Source organism: Pan paniscus, chromosome 2 (genome assembly GCF_029289425.2).
Source record: "Pan paniscus chromosome 2, NHGRI_mPanPan1-v2.0_pri, whole genome shotgun sequence".
Classification (NCBI taxonomy): domain Eukaryota; kingdom Metazoa; phylum Chordata; class Mammalia; order Primates; family Hominidae; genus Pan; species Pan paniscus.
Window position 1 is genome coordinate 173,102,392 of NC_085926.1, and position 24,995 is coordinate 173,127,386.

Genomic DNA, 24,995 nt, shown 5'->3' on the forward strand with positions numbered 1-24,995 from the left:
TCAAAAAAGATTCAACATCTCTAGTATTACTGGAAAACTTTAAATTCTCTGAAATGTTTCCTACTCAGCTATTTTTCAGACTTGATCCTGACAGCTTGCTCTGCCAACCTTCATTAATTGGCATGTCCATAAGCAGAACAGGAAAACGTGTGTCATTCAGTGTATTCTTAGAAACCTCCCATTATTGTCTACAGGAAACATGAAATGGAGCAGTGGTTCTCAACATTTTGGCCTCAGGACTCCTTTACATTCTTACATACTATTGAGATCTTCAAACTGCTTATGTTTTTGAAAGTTATATATGTCCATATTTAATTTATATGGGATTAAAACAAATTATAAAAAGATATTAATTTATTAAAAAATAAAAATTCCATTACATGTTAAGAATACAACATTTTATGAAAAAATATTTTTCAAAGAAAAAACATTTAGAGAGAAGAGTGGCATTGTTTTATATTTTTCAAATCTCTTTACTGTCTGGCTTAATAAAACACTGCTAGATTCTCATATGTGTTTCTGCATTCAACCTGTTGTGGTATTTTTCCTCCAGCTTTATTGAAGTATAATTGACAAAATTGCATGTATTTTGGGTATGCAACATAATGATTTCATATATGTAGACATTGTATAATTACCACAATCAAATTAATTAACACATTCATCACTACCCATAGTTTGTGTGTGTGTGTGTGTGTGTGTGTGTGTGTGTGGTAAGGACACTGTTTTCTTACCAAATTTCAAGTAAATAATAAAATATTATTAACCATAGTCACGAATTTGTACATTAGATTCCTGGTATTCATTCATCTTATTACTGAATGTTTGTACCTTTTCATCAATACCTCTCCATTTCTTCCACCACCATATACCCCTACCTCCCGGCAACCACCATGCTACATTCTGATTCTATTAGTTTGATTTTTTTTTTCATTTCACATAATTGAGATGATGCAGTACTTGTCTTTCTGTTTCTGGCTAATTCGATATTAGCATAGTATCCTCCAGGTTCATCCATATTGTTACAAATGACAAGATTCCTTTATTTTGATGGCTGAATGAGAGTTCATTTTATAGTTACCACATATTCTTTACCCATTCATCCACTGATGGACACTTGGGTTGTTTTCATATCTTGACTATCATGAAAAACTATACAATGAAGATAGGCATGTGAATACTTCTTTGAGATAAAGATATAATTTTCTTTGGATATATACCCACAAGAAAATATATAAAAATTTGAATCCAGTGTCTAGAACTATACATTAAAATATCATGAACTGTTTTGGATTAAAAAGAAAGATGTCACATAGGAGCTTTATAAGTCCAACCATAAAATGAAGCTAAGTTCAAGTATATTTTCTGATGCAGTTTTTATAATATTCTCAGTACTTGGGACAAATCATTTAGGAAAGAAAGAGAAGAAGGGAAGTTACATTTGTAAATGTCTGGAGGTACTAGAGACTATGCTAAGGACTTTACATATGTTCTAAAAAACTCTAAATGCTCGAAGAAACTCTATAAAATGTTACTGTTCAACATATTACAATGCTGAAACTGAGGGTGGACAATTACAATGTTGAAACCAAGGGTTAAGTTTTGAAGAGAAGGTGAAGGTTAAAGAAAGACAGAGAGAGAGTTGGCGGCTCTACAGCAACACAGGTCTATTGCAAGCGCAACCTGCAGAGGTGGGGACCAGGTAAATGTCAGAGCCCACTGAGGCCTACAGACTGGGATAATTATAGGTCTGTGTGGGAGTAGTCTGGCCGGTTTGGCTTGCTGCCCGGAGGATATTGATTAGATGTTCTTATGATCAGGCAGTTTGGCCCTGTTTCCAGCGGACTGTGATAGGATGTTCCTGGGATGTTTGCCCAGCAGGATATGATAAGGAAGTCAGGTGGCTGGGCAGGATGTGTCTCACAGCCCGAACCCCTGTGGAATGTTTGACTGTGGCCAGGGCCTGCAAAATGGCTGAGGACTTGCAAAATGGTGCAGCTTGGACTAACAAGGGTTAGAATGTATTAATATGTATAAGATCATCTAGCTTTTATGCTTAAACCAGAGGTTAAGCCCTCCTTTGCTGAATCCAAAATCTAGAATTATTTTACTCTCCATCTTCCTCTTCCCAAAACTCCCATCTCCACCCACCCACTCCCCACTGCCAAACTTTTGCTGCAAGTCTGCTCTTCTGGTATCATGGATAATTCATTAGGTTCAGTAGACTAGGTCCTGGCCTGATAGGAATAATGTATATCAGAAATATACCATTGTCAATGCAGCTTATTTCTGGTTGGCAAGAAACCTCTTTTTTCTTTCTTCATGTATACAATAGAGATGAAGCACGTAAATAACTTATTCAAATACCAAAATGTGTAACATGCTTCAAAACACGTTTTATCTCTATTGTTTTAGAACTTATAATTTTCGTTTTTGTTTTCATACTATCATTACTTCCAAAGGCCGGCCATCTCTACAGATTGATTTCGATGTATTTCATAAGTTTGGGTGGGTTAAAAGTTAGTTGTCTCATGATTTTTGTAACTTGCCATGTCAAGACAAGTTGATTTAATTAAGATGATTTCAGTGTTTGGTGCTGAAATGAGTCTGCCCAGGAAGGAAGGTAGTCTGGGTTAACAACTGAAAAATAACATGTAAGTTCTTACTAGTTTTAAATATTGTTCTGACATAATCATTATAATTTATTGTTCTGGCATAATCTTAACCTGTTTGCATTGTCGCAGAGAGATGACATCTAAAAATTATTTTAAAAATATATCTTCCCCATTATATAAAATTACCATAACATTTTAGTCAGTCTTGCAGAAGTACTCAAGATTCAGTTTTCTGTATTAGAAAATAAACTAAAATAAGTATATAACATCTTAAAATTAGGTTTTCAATATAGTCTTAAAGGTATATTTACTTAGTAAAAAATATTTCCTGAACATTGATTGTGGTTACCATTTACTAAGTGCTAGACTTCTATAGTTGAATTTTCAGGATGTGTTAAAAAGGGTAAGACTACTACCTGTCTTTTAAAACGCTTAATTTTTTAAGATTACTGAAAGAGATTAATAATCTTTGTGTTAATGACAAGAAAAGGGAATCTTTGTTAGTGTTTAATATGCTTATTTTGAAGTGTGGTAAAGTAAATATGCTTATTTTGAAGTGTGATAAAGGCTAGTCATTTCTATTACAATCTTATCAAAATGGAAAAACTTTCTCCCAATTATTTATTCAGTTATCTATTCACTTACTTGAAAAAAATAGAAATAATGACTCTTTTTATCAAAAGTTTCTGTGTATTGACCACCCAAGTTTGAAGACTCGTATTGTCTTACTGATTGGATTAATTTGTCCATTCCGTGAGTCTGCCTTTAGATACCCTATTGTGTTCTTCTCTCTTGAAATCCAAATATGCACTCACTGTTAACCAGAGATGAAATTATCTCCTGCACAAATGTGTGCAAGAGTGAAAGATGTAGAGTTATAATACTGGATTTTTTTTCTGGCACAGGTAATAGTAGATGTGTTGACAGTTTGTTATATTTCTGTGTGCTCTGGTTTTTAAATCAAGCTTATCTTACTGTCATGTGGAACATAAATTGATATAAATACCAAATCAATTAAAGTATTTGTTGAGTATCAGCTTTTTGCCTGGGACTTAAGTAGAGGGCACTGAGCCCATCAGCATGCCTTCTATTACTTGTAGAGCAGACAGATATGTACCATATTTTCCTTGATCAGAAGAGGAGAGACTATTACGTTCTCTGGCAGATAATCCATTTCTGAACTGATTTTTAAACAGAATGTATAAAGAATCTGTTTTCTTCTTCTTTGTTCAGATGGTTCCCAAACTGTGAAATTCATTCCATTGTATTTTTTACATCACTACATTAATTTCTCTGAGCATCATTTTCTCATGAGCATAAAGATTTATTTCCACCTACCTCTTACTATCTAACTTTTATTTTACCCAGATACAGTGCTTTCTAACACTCATCATTTTTATTGCTTTTGGAAAGCATCTCAGCTTGGGAAACTAGCTGCTTTTTCTAAATAGCATAGTATAGTGGAAATCTGAGATTCAGTGTAGAATAGTAGAAAACTGACTTATTTAATCTAGGACGTTCAACATCTTGATTGCATTATCTAGCCTTCAATTTCCTTATCTGTAAAGTGGCAACCATAGTAGTTATATCAAGAGTTTTTTTGTGATGATTAAGCATAATAGTAGACATTTAATATAAAATTTGTAGTTACTATGTTATTTTAGACGGTAAGAAGTAGTTGAACAAGAAACCATTGTTTCATTTTCATGCCATTAGTGGCTCTGTTGCAAGGGAAGGCTATGGAATGCTGCCTTTCCCTCTCAACCATTTAATTCCTTGCTGCTATGTTTATTACAGTTTATCATGTGTTTTAATCTTAATATTTTCAAAGCAAAATTATGAGATTAAAAGGTAATTTCATCCTATATAATCTTTAAATTTATCACACATATATAGTACATGATTAGCAGAATTTTACTACATTGGATACCAATTCAAATAACAACCTAATGAAATGTTTGACTTTTTAATACCAAATTAGAAATATCACCCGGTATAGTATGAGTATCTGCATGTGTTATTGTAAATACACATAAGAAAATGTTAATGGGCATTAATAAATGTGCTGATTTTTTCCATGTGTACTTCTAGTTCATCTTTCTTTAGATGTTTTCTTTCCCCATTCATTTACAGTATACTCTTGGCATTCAACCTGGTGTTAGGAATACTACATGCCTGGCTTCCTCCAATTCTGACATCACTGTTGCTCTGTGGCTCATACAGTAGCAGGTGTTGAACATTGATATAAACAGAATTTTGTCTACTAAAGCCAAAATTCTCCCATTTCTAATCTCCATTGGCCAATGGAACATTAATGCCAAAGTTACTTCCAAATTCAAGTCTCAGGCATGACAGTTCATTATGCTGCCTGCCAAAACTACTGGCCCATGGAAACCCTTATTTTAAAAATTAAAGCACAGTAAAACACTCTGTCAAATAAATACCTTGTGATTTTAGGTTATACCCTTCTATTTTTGCAAATTTCTCTGAAATTAGTAAACTTAGATTATATTGCAGTTAATTCTTTAATAGAATTTCTCATTTAATACAGCAAACTACCTAATTATAGCAGAGTGGTTCACCATAAATCCTGAAACCTTTATTATGGGGAAAAAATGTATCATAAACTGTTGACATTCTCATTAAAATCTATTTATTTTAACATTCTAAATGATTTGAAATTATTAATAAATAGAACCCTTTGACTAAACCATTTGTATCTGTAAGACTGTGTCAAAGAAGGCTGATTTAAAACAATTTAAAGATTATATAATTGTAGAACTATGAACTCATATGATCTCCTGAAATCATTTTCTTAAACAAGAGAAGCATGTACATTAAATTTGATAAATTTAAAATAAAATTTTAAAAGGCACCAGAATTTAAAAGTAATCTTAGGAAGACTACAATTTAAGAGTTATTTTTAAACTTATGATTAACTATTTGAAATGTTGCCACTGTTTATGAAGAAATCATATTTTCTAGAGACCAGTATTTCTACAATCATGTGTATCCAAAAATTTTGTTATCATCTTTTAGCATGCATTTTTTATTGATATACTTGTATTTTCTAGGTTTCTATAAAGGTGTGCTCATATTCCCTTGAATCCAATCAACAACCAGAGTGTAGGAGATTTGAATAATCTAATCTCTAATTGGTGAGATAATGTGCCAAATGGTATCACCTCAATCAATTTTGAACAAGTATCTATTCTATTATGAAAGTCTGTGGAAGAAACAGCTTAGGTCATAATTCTTAACTACTTTTCCAGAGTTTTCCCCCTTGGATATTGTGGGAGTAGCAATCAATATCTACAAAGAAATCATGTCTAAGGTGTTATAGTGCATTTCCATTTTGAGTAATTTGTTAATAGATATTCTGAAAAACACATATATGCTGAACACATTATAACATAACTACTTTGAAGGACTACTATCCTGAGGTGACAGAATCATAAGAGAAATTCCCAAGAAAAAAAAGCTCAAGAAAAAGTACTATGGCAGATGATGAAACCAGAAACCTAGAAATTAGAAAATTAATGTAAGCTAGCATGGAGTGCAGTGAAAGAGCTGTGATTCAAAGAATACATTTTTAAAAATTCTTAAATTAAAATCATTAAATTAGCAGTTCATAGTTCTCCCATAATGGGAACATCAAGTACAGACAATTTTTAGTTTAAGAAAAGTTTGTCTTTTAAAAATTCTAATAATATCCAACCTCTCCTAGAGAGTAGATCAGGAAGGAACGCTTGCTATCTCATTTTGTGAGATTTGTATATTACAAATCAAAATCATAAGTGATAGTTGAAAGGAACATTACATGCCAAATTTACTTTTAAAAATGGATGTGAAAATAATAACATATTTGCAAAATACATCACATGATAGCTAAAATTATAATTCATTATATTAGTCCAGCTTATTTTAGGAATGCAAGTTTAATATTTAAAAAATCTACTAACGTAATCCACCAATTTAAAGAAATAAAACATACAATTGTCTTAATAAATGTATCGGAATTTCTGACAAAATTTAATATCCATTCATAAAACATCTGTTAACAACATGAGAATGGAAGGAACATCTTTAACCTGACATATACATTATAACATGGATATCTACTATCACACATTATTAATATTTCTTTAAATATTTTCTGGAGGTCATAGCCTGTGTAGTAAAACAAAAAAAAAGTTAAATCTCTAAATAATTAGAAGAGATATAATAAAACCTTAATTATTTTGCATGTGATATAGTTTTTTCACATAGAAAAAAGGAAGAAAATTATTATAATTAAAAAGAGAGTTTAGCAGGTTTTCTTTATAGGACAACTGAATAGTATTCCTCCACACCAGCAATAGGAAATATTTTAATTTTAAAACATATTTTTATGTTAACATTGACCAGACACTTGACCATTATCTTAATTTGTTCAGGCTGCTATAACAAAATGCCTTAGATTAGATAATTAGTAAACAACAGACATTTATTTCTTATAATTCTGGAGGCTGGGAAGTTCAAGATCAAAGTGGCTGTAGTATCTGGTAAGGGCCTGTTCCCTCATTGATGGTGCTTTTTAGCTGTGTCTTCACATGATGGAAAGATAATATAATATAATCACCTCCCAAAGACCCCAACACTTAATACTATCACCTTGGGGGTTAGGATTTCAACATATGAATAAACATTCAGACTATAGCAATAATATTAAGGATTTATTGATATATTATTATAAGGATGGCATTTCTTCCCAAATTGATCTTTAGTCTCAATGTAATTCCAGTCACAATGTTGGCATGGAAATTAGTGAGCTCATTCCAATATTCCTATGGAAGATAAAAGGAAAATAGTTAAGATTTCCTGATGAACAAGTAGTGTGACTTGCCCATTCTGGATATTAAGACCTATAATAAAGTTGTAATAATGAAAATGGCACATTATTATGGATATGGAATAAAAAGACAAATGGAATTGATTTGGGAACTCAGACATACCCAAACACATATGGCAACTCATATACGACAGAGTTGTCATTGCACATTAATGGGGCATATTTGACAAGGGGTACTAGGACTCATGTTGGAAAAAGTGAAATTGGATTCCTGCCTCCTACCACACACCTGCTCACACATACACACACATTCTCCAAATAAACACTGAAATGTGAAAAACAACTCCTTAAATTTTTTAGGAAAAAAATGAGAATAACTTCATGACCACAGCATTGAGGATTTCTTAAGCACATCAGAAAATGTGAAAACAATTATATTAAAAGCTCTATGCATTAAAATTATAAACTTTTGCTTATCATAAGACAATACATTGCAAATAAAAAGAGAAGACAAAAACTAGGATAAAATATGTGCCACACATATGACCTAAAAAAGATTATTCAGAACATACAAAAACTTCTATAAATATAGGCAAAAACAAGAGCAGTTATTATACATGAAAGGAAACATGAATAGCTAAATAATACATGAAAAGATCCTCACTGGTAATCATGAAGATGCAAATTAAAACCACAATGGGATATAATTTTACCCTCATTGTAGAGCGGAAATTAGATACAGGAGCAGAGGGTGTTAAAGGAAGCCTTGGAAAACTATTTAGTATATCCTGCAATCCGGCAGTTGTACTTCTGAGCTAAACACATAATGAAATATTACTTTACACTCACTACATTGACAAAAGTATAATATAAAATAAAATTTAAAAGTAAAATAAAATAATGGACAATACCAACTATTGGTGAGGAATGGAGGAAGTAGAACTGTCATAAAAAGATGGCAAGAGTGTAATCAAAATTCTTTTAAAGGCATTTTGGAATAAAGTTACACAGGTGCATACCTATGGACCAATAATCCCTTGCCTAAAGAAACTTTTGCACATGTCTATCAGGAAACATGAATAAGAGTATCCAGTGCAGCATTGTTTACAATAGTGAAAAGCTGAAAACAACTTCAAAATATTTATCTTAGGAAAACTGATTAAAAACCTGGAGGAATCTCAGACACCCAATATTGAGTGAAAAAGGCAAGTATGAAAACCATATATAAGATACCAATTTTGTAAAAGTAAAAACACCTATAATTAAAGAAATTGTTAAAGAGATATACATATATGTATATAAACCTATTAAAAAAAGACAATGGGAAACAACAAAATCAGATTGATGCTACCCTGGGGATCAAGGTAAGTGATTGAATAGAGAAAAACTATTCTTGGGGCTTTGATAATATTAGAGATCTTCTTCTTCATAACCTGGGTGGTTCCTTTCACTACTCTTTATACATTGTATATGTTATATATTATCTATGTGTTTAAATTATTTCATGTTATTAAAAATGATGTTATAAAGTACATATCCCATAAATTAAAAGTGAAGTAAAGACTGTATACATTTTTTCACTCATTAATTTTAGCTTAGTACTGACAAATATTTAGAAATCCTCCACAATTGGGACAAATTACTAATTCTTCAGTTGAGCCCTAAAAGAAGTATTCCATTTGCCTTCGAGGCCTTATAGTATAAACATTCAATGTTTTCAGTTGCTCACACCATAAAGCAACTGAGACCAACAAAAGGAATGGCAGATTAAACATCTTGCACATTCCCTGGTGGATTTATGTTCATCAATTAACAGTGTAGAGGAGCAAACAAAATATAAAGCAGTCTTCGCATTTTTCTTCTCTTTGTCAATGTTAATGATATATTGCTATGTTTGTATAAATAAAATATATATTTTGAAACCTCATTTTATATGGATTTTAACAGAATAAGGTATTGGTTCACCTTTGTAAATGACTTTCCTGTCAAATTGTGTTGTTTTTAACTCAGTTTACCTGCCCTATCCCAAAAATACAGAGAGAATGCAATAGCAATGGAGAAAGGGGGTAGGAAAAGGTAGAGAACAGATAAAGTAACAACAACAACAAAACAAGGTGGAAGGCAGAGCCCTCTTACTGGTAATGAAAAAGAATATAATTCTTCTCACCAGCTATTCCATAAAATTTAGGTGGCACTGTTGACTGATCCAAGTAGATATTTAAAAAGAAGAAGGAGAAGGAGAAAGAAGAAGGGGAAGAGGAAGAGGAATAAGAAGAAGGAGGAGGAGGAGAAGGAGCAAGAGGAAGAGGAAGAAGAAGAAGAAGGAGGAGGAGGAGGAGAAGGAGGAGGAGGAGGAGAAGAAGAAGAAGAAGAAGAAGAAGAAGAAGAAGAAGAAGAAGCAGAAGCAGAAGAAGAAGAAGCAGAAGAAGAAGAAGAAGCAGAAGAAGAAGCAGCAGAAGAAGCAGCAGAAGAAGCAGCAGCAGCAGAAGAAGAAGCAGAAGAAGAAGAAGCAGAAGAAGAAGAAGAAGCAGAAGAAGAAGAAGCAGAAGAAGAAAAGAAGAAGAAGAAAAGAAGAAGAAGAAGAAGAAGAAGAAGAAGAAGAAGAAGAAGAAGAAGAAGAAGAAGAAGAAGAAGAAGAAAAAGAAGTGGGAAGAAAGCATGAATAGGAGTAGCTTCACAAAGATAGGAGATAACCGAGAAACTGTTTTTATTGCATCTTCCTGTGTAGGCCAGCTTGTAAGCTGTGGCCTCAGACTTACCTTTTATCTTGTGTAATGCTTTTTTACCACTATTGTGTCTGCTTCTTATTTCTTTTCCAGGCATGTACTGTTGCAGGGGTGTCCAATCATTTAGCTTTTCTGAGACACACTGGATAAACACAAATTGTCCTGGGCCACACATAAAATACATTAACACTAACAATAGCTGATAAGCTCAAATAAAAATTAAAAAAATCTTTTACAAAGTCTCAAAATGTTTTCAGAAAGCTTACGAATTTGCATTGGCCCACATTCAGAGCTGTCGTGGGGCCATATGCAGCCCACGGGCCATAGGTTGAACAAGCTCAGTTTAGGAGTTGTTGAATAAACAGGGTCCTGGAGGAAGTAAGTGAGAAAAATAATGTGATGGGCAAAAATAACAGTAATATCAAAACAAACACTTAGGTAATAGCTTGTATAGCAATAAGATTCTTTTAAGAAGGTACATTTTTGCCCCAAAAGGAAATTTTTCTTTTTTGGTCCCTTTTTATTAATATTTCAGCCAGAAAATTAAAAAAAAACTTTCTCAGGATTAAATTATTTTTATTAAGTTCTCATGTCTGATTCTGTTCTAGGTACCATACAAAATTTTTCACAGATTTGTCTGGCTTCTAGTATGTCATAAGCAAAAATCGTGTCATTGGATTATGGGATAGGTATAGAAATAAATATACAAAGTACAGAAAGTACAACACAACATTAATTTCACATTGGTTTGGCAATCTCTGTTTTTGTTTTGGTTTTATTGGAAAACATTGTGCTCATAGCATCATGTAATTTGGCATAAAATTTGTATCTAAACAGCTCTCTCTGTATTATTTTAAATAGCAATAACTATATGTCAATCATATCATTTTAAATGAAATCACCTTAACTATAACAAAGAAATGTCTCAACTGGAATGACACCTAGATTTTGGAATGGACTTTTAAGTGTATTATGTTGATGTTGATAGAAGGATCAGAACTAATAGAAGATTTAGTTAGCATTAATATCACTCTTCTCTGCAATGCCATAGTGCTGTATTAGTGGATTTGTTTTGTTTTGTTTTGTTTTGTTTGTTTGTTTTTCTTTGGAAAGAGTCTCACTCTGTTGACAAAGCTGGTATGCAATAGTTCCATCCTAGCTCACTGCAGCCTCCAACTCCCAGGCTCAAGTGATCCTCCCACCTCAGTGTCCCAAGTAGGTGGGACCACATATGCATACCAGGACATCAGGCTAATTTATTTTTTAATGTTTTGTAGACAGAGGGTGTCGCTATGTTGCCCTGGCTAGTCCTGTGCTTAAGCGATCCTCCCTCTTTAGCATCCTAAAGTGCTGGGATCACAGGCATGAGCTACCATAAGGGCCGTTAGTTCTTAATTTAAGAAATTAATTCATTCCACTTTGTTTTGTGTTTATGTTTCATGTGGTAGGGTCCTGTCTCATTCATCTTTCAATATCCCACAACATCTATTAATATTGTTCATATATTGAGCAGTCATATCTCAAAAGAATAAAGTATTCTTTTTAAAAAAGTTTTCTTTTCAAATTTATTTCAGAAATTTGGTACAACTATATAAAAATGAAGATGACATGGAAATTTCAAAGAAGATTAAGACTCAGTGGACCTCTTTGGGCCTAGAAGATGTACAGTTTGTCAATTACTCTGTGCTGCTTAATCTGCCAGGCCCTTCTCCCAGCACTGTGACTCTGAGCAGCAGTGGTCAATGCTTTCATCCTAATGGCCAGCCTTGCAGTGAAGAAGCCAGAAAAGATAGCAGCCAAGACCTGCTCTATTCATATGCAGCCTATTCTGCCAAAGGAACTCTCAAGGTAATATGACCATTTGTCTCTGTCATTTACAGTGAGATGGAATTAGAAAATAACAGCTTTCATCTAAATTGAACTAACTGGCAAGATGCAACGTACAAAAGTAACCATTAAATCTTTTCAGTGTGGAAGTGCCAGGAAAGAGAAGGAAGATGTGGCCCTCCTGACCCTTTTCTTGTCATATTTTGAAAGTGAAAACATGTTAGAAAAATTTAATTCACAGGTGTTGAATGTGTGACTGAGTCATTCACATTTTGCTCTGTCCATATAGTGCAAGTCTGTTTTATTCTACAGCTTTGGAGAGGCAAAATTTAATACATTGATATAGAGAAAGGGAAAGAAATGGAGAGGGTTGTGTTTTGAGATTGTGTATACACAAAAGAAATTAAGTGGAAAATTGATATGATTATTAACACATTTAAGATTTGAAACACAGCACCCCTACTTTCATGATGGAAAACACATGTGATAAGAAGCCAGGTGTGTATTATTTCTTCACCTTTTCTGGGTCAGCAGATTTATGATGCAGTTTTTTTTTGGCATAGTGGTTAAGTGCAAGGCTTCTAGAGCCACATGGACAGTTTTAAATCTCAGCTCCCCTGTTAACCACTGTTACTTAACCGTGGGGAGGAAACGGGCTGATTTCCTCATCTCTGTATTGGAGTCAATAATAGTTCCAACTCATAAGGTTGTTGTGAGAAAAAATTACAAATATATGTAAATCTAGGAGGACAGAGCATAGCCTATAGTAAGAACAATATACAAGTTAGATATAACAACGTGTAATTGGTCAACAGTTTCCTTTCTATGGACTAGTTTTCTAACTCTATGTAAAAGTGTAATTTTAAAAAATACACTTAGTTTTTTTTTTTTTCATCAAACTGTTGATTGCCTCATTTAATACCAATGAAATAATGTTATCTTTCTGACTGTTGTTAATGGCACAAATGTTTCAGAATCTAACTTATTATTAACTTTGATTGATATATGGAATGTTTAAATCATTTAAAATTACTTTGCATAAATATTTGAAATAATAACAGTAAATGCTCGTTCCTAATAGATTTTGGGGGAGTGGGAGGGAGAGGCAGATTTTCTGGCAGTCCAGCATCGTTTCTATTCTGTATATATCATACTTTGACTTTTAGCCAAAGAGCTGCATATAACTATTACCACCTTGAAATGTCTTACCATTAATTAAACTTTAATATAATATTAAATGTCTGCAATATTTCTACTGTAGGACTCATATAATTTGATTTGATTAATATTATGCTCTTTCTGGTAGGTAATAATGGTAACACACCTGTATATTAATAAAAATAGAGGAAGGCAACTGTCACTCTTTCCTTGATTCAGAAGCTTTGGCCTTAAGCCAAGACTCTAAAAGTTACCCCGATATTTTATCTAAAACTCTTTACTCTGTCTAAGCCATACGCATTTTCAACCTCTTCTTTATCCCAATTGGCTCAGCTCATGTCTTCCCCTAAACAAAAGCACGTCTTAAACACAGAACATTCACCAAAACACCAGGAACTTGAGTGGATCCTTGGAATCTTCCCCATCTCTTTGCTTTTCAATTTCCGCTGGTGAACATTGATTATTCCTTGAAGAAGGAGATATGCAAAACTCATGAAACTACAACTTGTATCCTTATTTCCTTAGCATGGCCCTCTGTAATAACCTGCTGGCCCAGTGGATTGAAGGTAGAATAAGGTTAAATAAACTAATTTATTTAAATAAATTCCTTAGATACGGGTTCACCACAAAAACCCTCCCTCAATGCCCGTGCACTTTCATATTGTACAGTTTCCACACTGACCAAGGAAAGAGATATCCTATCACTGTGCAGCTTCTCCGAGTCCCTTATGGGGGCATGTATTTGTTGGTCTTACTGTATAATGGGGAGATTCACTGGATCTGGAAAATTAAATTTCTATGACTCCTTTATACTCCGGACTTACTGCATAATAAGGGAAACATGGGAGAGGAACCCTTCAATAACAATTTGTTTGCCTTGGTTTAAAAGGAATCCTGGCTGGGCACTGTGGCTCATGCCTGTAATAGCAGCACTTTGGGGAGGCCGTAATCCCAGCACGTTGGAGGCCGAGGTGGGTGGATCACCTGAGGTTAGGAGTTCGAGACTAGCCTGACCAACACGGTGAAACCCTGTCTCTACTAAAAAAAATACAAAAAATTAGCCGGGCCCGGTGGCAGGCTCCTGTAATCCCAGCTACTCCTGAGGCTGAGGCAGGAGAATCACTGGAGCCCAGGAGGGGAGGTTGCAGTCAGCCGAGATTGCCCCATTGCACTGCAACCTGGGCAACAAGAGTGAAACTCCTTCTCAAAAAAAAAAAAAAAAAAAAAAGAAGAAGAAGAAAAAGCGGGGGTGGGTATATTAACAGATATTGTATACTTCTAATTTCTGATTCATACTCACTACCAGCAAACTCTCATAATAATGGAGGTGGTGGTGGAGGGAAGAAAGTCAGGGAGAAGGTCATTTGGAAGAATCTGTTGGGCCCTAGAGTTCCAATATTGGGCAAATCCACTTTCCTGTGATATTTGTGCAGATATTGGACACAGTATTGTACGTAATTGTATGTTTGCTTTTTATATTTTGTAAAAGTCTAGGCTGAATCACAAAAATGTTAATCATCCCTTTTATTCTAACAGATGATGCTGTAGGATGGATATATAAATATTCTTTGCCCTTTATTTTCTTTATTCTTTCACACTTCTGCAATTAGCCTCACCTTCAAGTGTCCTGCGTTCAAGTAGTGTGTAAGAGTAATAAATATTTGGCTATGTAGTGTCCATTGTTAGACTCCTTCACACAACTGAATGTCATCTCATTTTTAATGTAAAATAATTTTTTAGTTTAAAATATATGTAATATTACTAATATGTAGAGAGGTTTAATATTTTAAGAAATAAGTTAAAAATGTGAATTTGCAAAATTCTATAGCTTCAACCTTCTTACTTTTAAAAACTGAGCCTATCCCCTTTCTTCTAGATATTTTTAGGCCACACCAAATTCCAAGCAGCCACTGATTGATTAGTTTATAGGGACCCTATAATTATGATTTGATTAAAATTAAAATATATTCAGTCCTAAAGTATTTTAATATCTTTATCAAATTTAGCAGTCATTGTTTGTGGAGGCTAAGTTAGCCTCCATAAATTTTACTTGAGCACCATTTTTATTTCCTTGACAATTTCAAATCATCAGACCTTAGAAACTAGAAATGTGAATTCGCAGGATACCGATGGTGTTCTCCACCCCCAGCCTCTCTCCCATTTAGAATTATAAGTTATAAGGGAGTTGTATTCTCAGCATTTTGGTTATATGTTCGATATGTTCAGTAGCTGTCTTTTTAGATCTCTTTAAATGAAACAGTTGTTTTTCTTATCCAAATATATGTGGTTCTTTCCTCTTCTTTATTTTTTTTCTTTTTCACTTACTTTTTCTTGTCAATAGAGGACACAAAAGAAGAAGCCAGTTTACTTAAAAACAATATATTTTAACTTTCAAACTAATGCACGTGTGTATGTATCTATAACAATGGCCTTTTGTGTTGTTTTTCTGGGCATGTTGTATGACAATTTCTATTATAGCATATGGGACATTTGGGATAAGATAGGGTTCAGTAACACTTTCTTGTATGTCTCCATCTTTCACAGTTAAGGCAATGCACGCCTATTTCTAAGGATTTGACTTTGTATTGAAAGAGCCAATTTAAAAATGAAAAACTTAAGAGAACCAACCAGTGGTTTTATCTGTTCACTATCAAAGAGTACTCATTTATTTTTTACAAAGTTAATTATTTTTTTCATTTTGCTAATGAAACTGGGTGGGGTGTTTTTTTTTAAATATTCCTGTGTAACCATATCTCTGAGAGTTTTCTACATGTTTATCTTAACAGTTATAAGTTTTTAAATTTCCTTTTGTTTCACATAAAATAAAATCAACCTCTACTGCAGATTTACAGAGTTATCCAAATATGCATAGTTCTAAGTCCTTATTTAGTATCCTGACACCATTCGTAAGTGTATTAAAACTGCCTTTTTTAAAATAAAGAAGAGTTTAAAAAAACTTTTAAAATGCAGCTATTAAAAGGGAGAAAATAAAGTTAACTGTAGATGTAGAAATACACTCCATGTTTGAAATATTAGGCCTAAACAAAAGGGATTGTTAAAGGAAACAAAATGCAATACGGATAAACCTTACACCCTGTATTTGAAGAACATAATTTGAGAAATTAATTATGCAAATTAGATAAAGACACTATTTTGATTGTATTAATAATGCAAATCTATTATACTAAGTACATATTGATTTAAATATCTATATCAAGAAAACACATGCTATTGATACTCATTTCTTAAAACTCAGATTATATCAGTATTGTTATAATTTTCAAAAGCAACTTCTAGGTGGCTATTATATATGCATATAGAATACCTGCACATATTTTATATGCCTGTTTTAGATACATTATTGAAACTCACATGTTCTAATAGATAAGGCGCTGGTGATTTTTCTGTATCACTTTAAATCATTCCCTAATTCAAATCAAGCTTGAGTGGTTGCTGCTAAAGATTCAGGCATGTCTCCTTTTTGATTTTGAGTACATTGTGTTTGCATGAATTTCTATCTTGCAGAGCCATTAACAAGTTCTTAAATTATTCTAGTCTGACTGCCAGCAAAGCTTCCCACAACTTTTTGCTTTTGACAAGGTTATTTGTAGAAGAGGAGTGCCCCTTTTCTTTGAAGAGCTGTCATGTCCATTCATCATAGGACCGTTTTGTGTAAGCTTCCAATTTGTGCTTTCTGGTAACCGTCTAAACAGCATTTCTGATATCTGAGATCTACTTCAAAAACCTACTTAGTGCCAGCATGATGGATGGTGTACTTTACAACTTCTTTGTAATTCATCGTGCACTAGAAAGGTGACATTGTTTACCCCATCATAATGACAGGTGGGTCAGTAAAAGGGTCCTAAGGAGAGTTGTCCTGTCAGATGCAAAATACATATTAAAATGGATACATAAATAATTTAGCATGTGTAAGGTTAGCTTCAGGGAATAAACAGTGATTTGTATTTTTCTTAAAAGGTAAATATCAACTATAATATTATAAGGTTAAAGACATTGGTAGTGAGTGCTGAAAATGTCTAGTCAATTTTATTAATAGAACATATGGCTTTTATGCAATTTCTATGCAATTATTTCTTCTGTCCTTTGTGAAACACCAGCAGATGTAGAAAAGCAAATCACATATTAATATTTGCTATACATTGGTCAGATTGGTTCTGCCAAGTTGTTGCTGAGCAAGAGATTTTTTTCTTATTTCCATACATTTTATGGATTTTGTATCTTTTCATTCTGTAAAGCTTCATTTTTTTATCTGAAAGATAAGCCAAATAATGCAGTTTTATGGAGAAACTTATTTTCAAAAACTCACTAACTGTGTGGAAGCTACATTATTATGAAGATATGTGTCACTACCCTATTCTGCAGAGAGCATAGTTCAACAGCCCAGACTAGCATCCTTTCTTAATAGGTGTGCAAATGTGGGGTGGTCAGGTCAATTCTGTACGACTCAGTGTTCTCATCCATATAAGGGGAATAGTAACAGTAACTTTAACGTTTTTTGTGGGGAAGAAATGATATAAACCATGTAAAGAACCTGACAGTTAGTACTCTATCAATGTTAGCTATTATTGTCCTGTTAAAAGTCGACACATTTAAATGGGAGAAATTAAGAAACTACCAGAACATCAGAACAATATATCAAGATTTGAAAGAACAAACTTTTATTATATTTATCCATTATCTAAATATAATCTTTCTGTCTTCTCTTTAACATGACAAATATGAATCATTAGGGAAGAAAATGCCTAGGCCAGTATGAATAAAAATAAAAAATACATAATGCCCTGATCCTATGTTTAATTAAAAGTGAAAGCTCAAAAAAATTACAAATGAAATGTTTTATTCTTGAATGCAGAACGATTAATCATGTTGAGTTGGACCAGAAAAGCATTGCTTGTCTTTGTGTGTAAAATATGAATATGTAGTGCCTTAACGTATGAAATCTGAGCACTGTATCAAATATTTTCTCAGAAAGTCTCAAAGAGACAAAAATACAAACACTGCATGGAATCCTTGGATAACCTACAATCAGACGCCTATTTTCTCATAGCTGGAAAAACTTGGTCTTTCTCTTTTATTTTGAATATTTTCAAACAAAAGCAAACTTATCAGTGTTATGGCAAAAGGCAGAGCTATATGCATTTGGCTCTGAATGATTGCTGTTATAGATAACAATATCAGTGAGCTAGAGAAGTGGAATGGAACTGTAGTACTTAAACTTTTGTTTTCTGGATGGTAAGATGAAGCTACTGTCTCACCAACACAGAAATGTGAACTTCGAAGTTTTTGTTTGTTTGTTTGTTTTTTGAGATGGCGTTTCGCTCTTGTTGCCCAGGCTGGAGTGCAATGGCACGATCTCAACTCACTGCAACCTCTGCCTCCCAGGTTCAAGCGATTCTCCTGGCTCAGCCTCCCGAGTAGCTGGGATTACAGGCATGTGCCACCACACCCAGCTAATTTTGTATTTTTAGTGGAGATGGGGTTTCTCCATGTTGGTCAGGCTGGTCTCGAACTAGAACTCCCGACCTCAGGTGATCCACCTGCCTTGGCCTCACAAAGTGCTAGGATTACAGCCATGAGCCACCGTGCCAGGCCCAGGTTTGAAGTTTTTTAATGGTGACAGTGGCTTTGGATATTATTAGTCTCCCTTATTTTTCTATTGTAAAAATCCATCTTTTGGCAACAGTGCACAAGTGTGAGATAAATGACTGTGAATGCAGCTGTTATTCATTTTTTTTAAATCTGCATACAGTCTCTTGGTCCAGTGTGACCTTCTGTTTCTCATTTTATGAGCTCTGTTCACTAACCAAGTTAACAAAACAATTCCATAATTGCTTCTTTCATTTTTTAAAAAAATTCATTTTATTATTGTTTGTTTTTAAGACGGAGTTTTGCCCAGGCTGGAGTGCAGTGGTGCAACCTCGGCTCACTGTAACCTCTGCCTCCCTGCTTCAAGCAATTCTCCTACCTTAGCTTCCCCAGTAACTAGGACTACAGGCATGTGCCACCATGCCCAGCTAATTTTTGTATTTTTAGTAGGGATGGGGTTTCAACATGTTCACCATGCTGGTCTGGAAGTCCTGACCTCAGGGGATCCACCTACCTCGGCCTCCCAAAGTGCTGGGATTCCAGGTGTGAGCCACTGTACTCAGTCCATAATTACTTCTTTCATATTTGAGAATAATAACCATGGGTCTAGTTTCTACATATTTAAGAAGATATATATTTTCCCTGTATTTAAAATTTAGACAGGACCATTTACAAAAACCATGATCTAACACAACATATTGTACATAGTTAAATATTTGTTAGAGAGAGTACGTTTTCTACCTGTGAAAGAGAATAGAAGCCTATTTTATGAAATAATAGTTTTAAAGCATAGGTAGCTAAATTCAACTAGGTGGTTAAAGTGCAGTGGACTGTTTTCATTTTCCCCACTTGATTACAACACATGTGGCATTTTTAGTGAGAAAGTATTTGGATGCTGAATTTTTTTTTTTTTTTTTTTTTTTTCTTGAGACAGAGTCTCACTCTGTCGCCAGGCTGGAGTGCAGTGGGGAGGTCTTGGCTCACTGCAACCTCTGCCTCCTGGGTTCATGTGATTCTCTTGCCTCAGCCTCCCAAGTAGCTGGGATTACAGGCACGCGCCCCCATGCCCAGCAAATTTTTGTATTTTTAGTAGAGATGGGGTTTCACCATGTTGGCCAGGCTGGTCTTGAACTCCTGACCTCGTGATCCACCCACCTCAGCCTCCCAAAATGCTGGGATTACAGGCGTGAGCCACCGCACCCGGCCCTGGATGCAGATTTTTAATTTGACTTAAAGTTATTTCTAAAGACTTTTAGTCACCGTAATTACCATTTGACAGAAAATGCCAGTGTTTTCATTTTTATTTCTGATTTGATTTAGGCAAACTACTTGCAAAGTTAAGTGATAATGTAATTTTCTTAGCAGATACATGTTTTAATTTATATAAAATGCCTGTATTTAAGTATTTTGTTTACAAATAACACTTACCTCATTTCAGCAGATGCTGCAAATTCAGTCTTTCCAGAACTAGAGAGATCTGTGGAAAAGTTGGTTCTTAGGTTTCTGCACTGTTTAAACACATTAGTCCAAGAAAATGCTGTCATATTAGTTTCACAGTCTCCAGGAAGAATTCTCTTGAATGAATTTGCAACTCCTTCAATACACTTACCTCAATAAGTTGAGTATCATTTATTAAATAAAGTGTCCTGTGAATATTAATTTGTTATTCCTTATATTTTAATTTGATACTAAAAGATTAACTGACTAATATAGAATATAGCCAGCTTGGTCTCACTAATATAACAAGAAACATTCAACTTTCAGCAAATACATCTTGAGTACCTTTTATACATTAATCGCAGGGGACACAGTGGTAAATAAGAAAGCCTTGGACCCTGCTGCATGCAGCTGGCAATATAATAGGAGAAACTGGCATTTAAAATTGCTTGGCTTGATACTGCTACAAAAACTAACAAATTATTTAAATATCTAAGCTCTAGTTTCCTCATCTATAAAAATATCTACCGAATATTAGTGTTCTGTAAGATAGACTGGAACAATTGATTCAATCTGCTTAGCAAAATGTCTAGCACAGGGGACATGAATGGTTAAATATTTGTTTTGTTTTATTTTTATATCCTGCCATAACAGTTCTGTATGGTTTAATCCTTTCCATAACACACACACTATACTCAATTTTCTAATAACTGGAGTTTCCTATGAACCACCTTTTGCCATTATCTCTTTCTTGCTATTATCTGCTTTTAGAGAGACTTCTCTTTGGACCAAGGCCTAATTAAGGACAAGCTTTAACCCCTATCTCTAATGCATAACTGTTTTCTGTTTTCAACTACCTGCCAAAACCCCTACTAGTGTTTTGTTCTACCACTTTAGAAGGAAACACACACACACACACACACACACACGCACACACACACGCCAGCACAAACCAGTTTATTTCAGCTAGTTAGTTTATTTTTTGCATCTTTCCCAATTCTCATGATCTCTCCCACAGTTCCTCAGGAAACAGTGCCCTGTTGGTCATTTGAAATAAATTATAATGAAAATCTTTAAACCATAGAAATTTGCAAATGCTACACATCAGGACTTTTTTTTTTCTTTTTTTTTTTTTAACCCAAGAACCATTTTACTAGCATACAGCTGCCCAGCGTTCAACTAAAAGCAATGGACTAGATTGCCAGTTACAGCATGGCCACAATATTAGGGTGGAATGGACAGAGCCAAGAACACTGCTCTGTAGTGTTAGAAAGTGAGAGTGTGCTCAGTGCCCACTTCAGGTCCCCTACCTCTTTCATCTACGGCCACAGAAGCTACTCAAAATTCAATCATAATATTGAAAGGGGCAGGGAATTTCCTTCAGATTTCCCAAGGTCTGAAATGGGAAGATAAAGTTACCTTCTCGGCAGAACTAATGGAAAATCAAGAAGGAAGGTATTTTTAAAACTTTTCTCAAGTTATTTTGAAATATAAACCTTCCTGGGATACTTCTGGCTCCTGGAACATTTTGCAAAAGAGCTATTGACCTTCCATCCTGCTCCTCAAGCAACTGGGACTGACTGGCTTACAAGCCCTCTGCCTGGACTTTCAACACAGCAACGATGTCTCTCCATTGCCTTCTACCCATACCACAGGAGAGATGATTGACTTTCACTGTTTCATTCTAGGACCCTTATCTCTGGAGCAATCAGCTAGCATGGTTGTTGATTATTTATTTTGTGTCTTATAATAGTTTTATTCCTAGTTTGCTTCAGGAAAATGCAATAAATATGTTAACCATGGGAAAACTGATAAAGTTGCAGAAGCTCTCATGATCAGTTTTTAGGGACTTTCATGGTAATATATATGGAGTAAGGCTAATCTCTTTTACACTAATTTATTTTATTCGTTCTCATGTTGAGAAACAGTAGTCTAGATTCACTTTCTCTGTACCTCTTTTTTCATTTCTAGGATTTATCAACCAAATGGGTTCAAATAGTTTTAGTCTATGAACATTAAGTCTTCTTTTTGGTAAATGTTGAGCAACCAACCGAGATATTGTCACGTTGTTGAGCTGTACGTTAGCTCAGATCTACCACCCAACTGTTGTTGTTCTTTCTTTCTTTGATAGATTTTCTGAAATTTTATCCGTATCCAATCCCATCTCTATAAAAATGCATAACTTTTTATTTCAAAATTTACTAGTCATGTTTTACTCCTCAGTATGTGTGATGCCTCTGTTTCATTTGGTTCCTCATTCCTTCAAGGACTGTGTACTTACTGCTGTCTAAAAAGTTATTCCCCAGGTCTGTGCATGGCTTCTCATCATTTGGATGTGAACTCCTTAGCAACGTCTTCCCTGACTTCCCCTATTAAAGTAATTACTCATCACCCTCTATTACATTACCTATGTTTTACTGTCTTTGGGGCATGTCACCATTGAAAGTTTTCTGAACTGTTGATGTCTTTGTTTACTTTTTGTTGTTGTTGTTGATCTCTCAGCAGGAGAAAGTAAGCAGTATGAAAGGGACCTTTTGTAACTCATTTCCTCCCTATCTTCAGAAACCGGAATACAGTGTGTCACATATTGCCAGAAAATGAAATAATTATCTCTTTAATACCCTCTTTCTTGGACTTCCATAATTCTGTTTTCTCCTTTTTTTCTCCTACTTCGCTACATATTTTTCATAATCTCTTTTTTAAAATATATATTTTTGCTTTTAAAATAACTCTGTGTAATATAAATAGCTAAAGGAAAGATGCTATGGCCAATTATGTTATATTTTTAAATGTTGACCAAATAATACGAAAGGACAGCTATATAATCTCTAAGGTACTATTTATTAAATTCTGGAAAATGTTTAAAGTTTTGCCTTTCTGACAATCTACAATTTTTTACTCTCGCCTGAAATATTAGATTAAACTTGCATTATTTTGTCTGTTGACTTTGGAGACTATAGATGTAAAGTATGGAAATGAAATCCTGACAAAACGGTTTTGCTTTAGCCAAATTTCTATTACAATAATTTTAACTTTTTTTGTCCTTTGGATGTGCATTATATGTTAGATTGTAAAACTGAAGACATTTTGCAAATGTATTAAACAACTACGGTATGCCAAGGCAAGTAGCAACTCTGGTTTATCTATGTTATTTGTGCTATTGAAACATAGTCACTGTACCATTAAGCACTGCATTTAGTGTATCACTGTAGCAAGTATTTTTTCAGCAAGTGTACATACTGCAGTAAAGAAGAAGTGATAAAATTGAGAAGTCACCCCTTTATTTGGTTCTTTGCAACAAAGACAGCAAAATTGATTGTATATCTTACGCTTAATTCTGAATTCTGCAGGAATGCACCAGTCTAGTCCACTAGCTAGTGTCCCTTCTAATGGATTGGAGGTCCATTTTAACTGACTAGAACATGTGCTGTACTAGTTACCAAATATTTTAAATACCTCTCCTCTTATGCCAACCCTTGTCTAATTGGTCTTAACTGGAACACTATTTTGATAAAGAGTTTGAAAGCATGATGATTGCTTAGTTATGTCTGCCACAGGAGTGGGGGAAGGCAGTGTTGGTTTTCATCCTTCAATACATTGTGGTCTTCATGATAATGACCATGATGGAAAGCCACTGAGTGAACCCAAAACAGAAGCACCAATATAATTCTAACAATCTTTGAATTTTGAAATCTTTATCAATGCTAAGATTCTAATAATTTTTAGAAAGAAAGAAGGTAAACGTGGATGATCACTGTGATTTTGCAAGTGTTTAATAAATATAACCACTTTAATTTGAAGTAAATTCAAAGCTAGATTTATATATGATAGTAGGAAATTTCTAAAGCAGAAACTTGTTTTTAGGTGAGCAATACTTGTGATAGTATTGTAGTTTGTCATTATCAGAAATGCTTGGGTTTATCATTTCTGAACTTGAGTAGAAAATTACTGTTTTAGTCTAAGCAGGCTTTTCAAACATTTTGTACATTCTGAGTCTCTCTTAGAGAACGAGAAAGGCTCAGAATGATGGATTTGGTTGAAAATGTCAAGTCTAAAAGACTTCAATGCATTAATCATTTCATACACATGAATAATTTTTGCTTCCTCAAGGTGGAGAAGAAACATGGCACTGGAATGTTCCCCTGTGTGGAGTCCCAGCCACCCACAGGTGGACTGTACCGGGGTAATTTTCCTGACTTAGTTACTTTTAATTACTGTTTTATTTATTGTGTTTAGCTGATTGTAGGAAATAATAATTCTGCTTTTCTTTTGATTACTTTTCTGTTGCTTCTGCTAAGAGTGGTTTTTCCATTCCTATATAGATAGGAATGCAAGTTTCCAAAATCTTGTACTCCTGAAGCAAACACCTAGCTTACTTGGTGATGTGTTTAAAAATCTTTACTATTGATGATATTAGGGAAAAGCAAGAGAAAAGATATGACTATCCTAAGAGTCTCACATTTTTAGTTCTATTGGAATGAATTAAAAAGTGATTGTTTTGCCTTTGCCAGCAGTCTTGTGGTCTCAAGAGTCACAGAGGATGTGGAGTATGAACTTTGGGGTGTGGAATTCCCTACGTAGTAATTACATAAATAATTTTTCTTTGCTTTGACTATGTAATGTATTAGACATTAGGTTTCTTTTAGACACAATGTTTTATCCTCATATAAACTGTTAAAGCTATTAACCATTTAACTGGTATTTATTTACTATTGACTTCACACTGTTTTAAGTGCTTGGGATAAATCAGTGAGGAGAAGAAAGATTCTAGCCATAGTGAAATGTAAACATTGT

General features: G+C 34.1%; 1 protein-coding gene across 1 annotated transcript in view; it reads left to right on the forward strand.

Annotated features, from left to right (window-relative positions):
* The window catches only part of NAALADL2 (N-acetylated alpha-linked acidic dipeptidase like 2), a 1,375,347-nt gene that overhangs the window by 778,643 nt on the left and 571,709 nt on the right, over positions 1-24,995 (forward strand). The window contains exon 7 of the mRNA XM_063602605.1: positions 11,747-12,020. Within this exon, the coding sequence (XP_063458675.1) occupies positions 11,747-12,020 (274 nt within the window). The remainder of the gene's footprint in view (positions 1-11,746; positions 12,021-24,995) is intronic.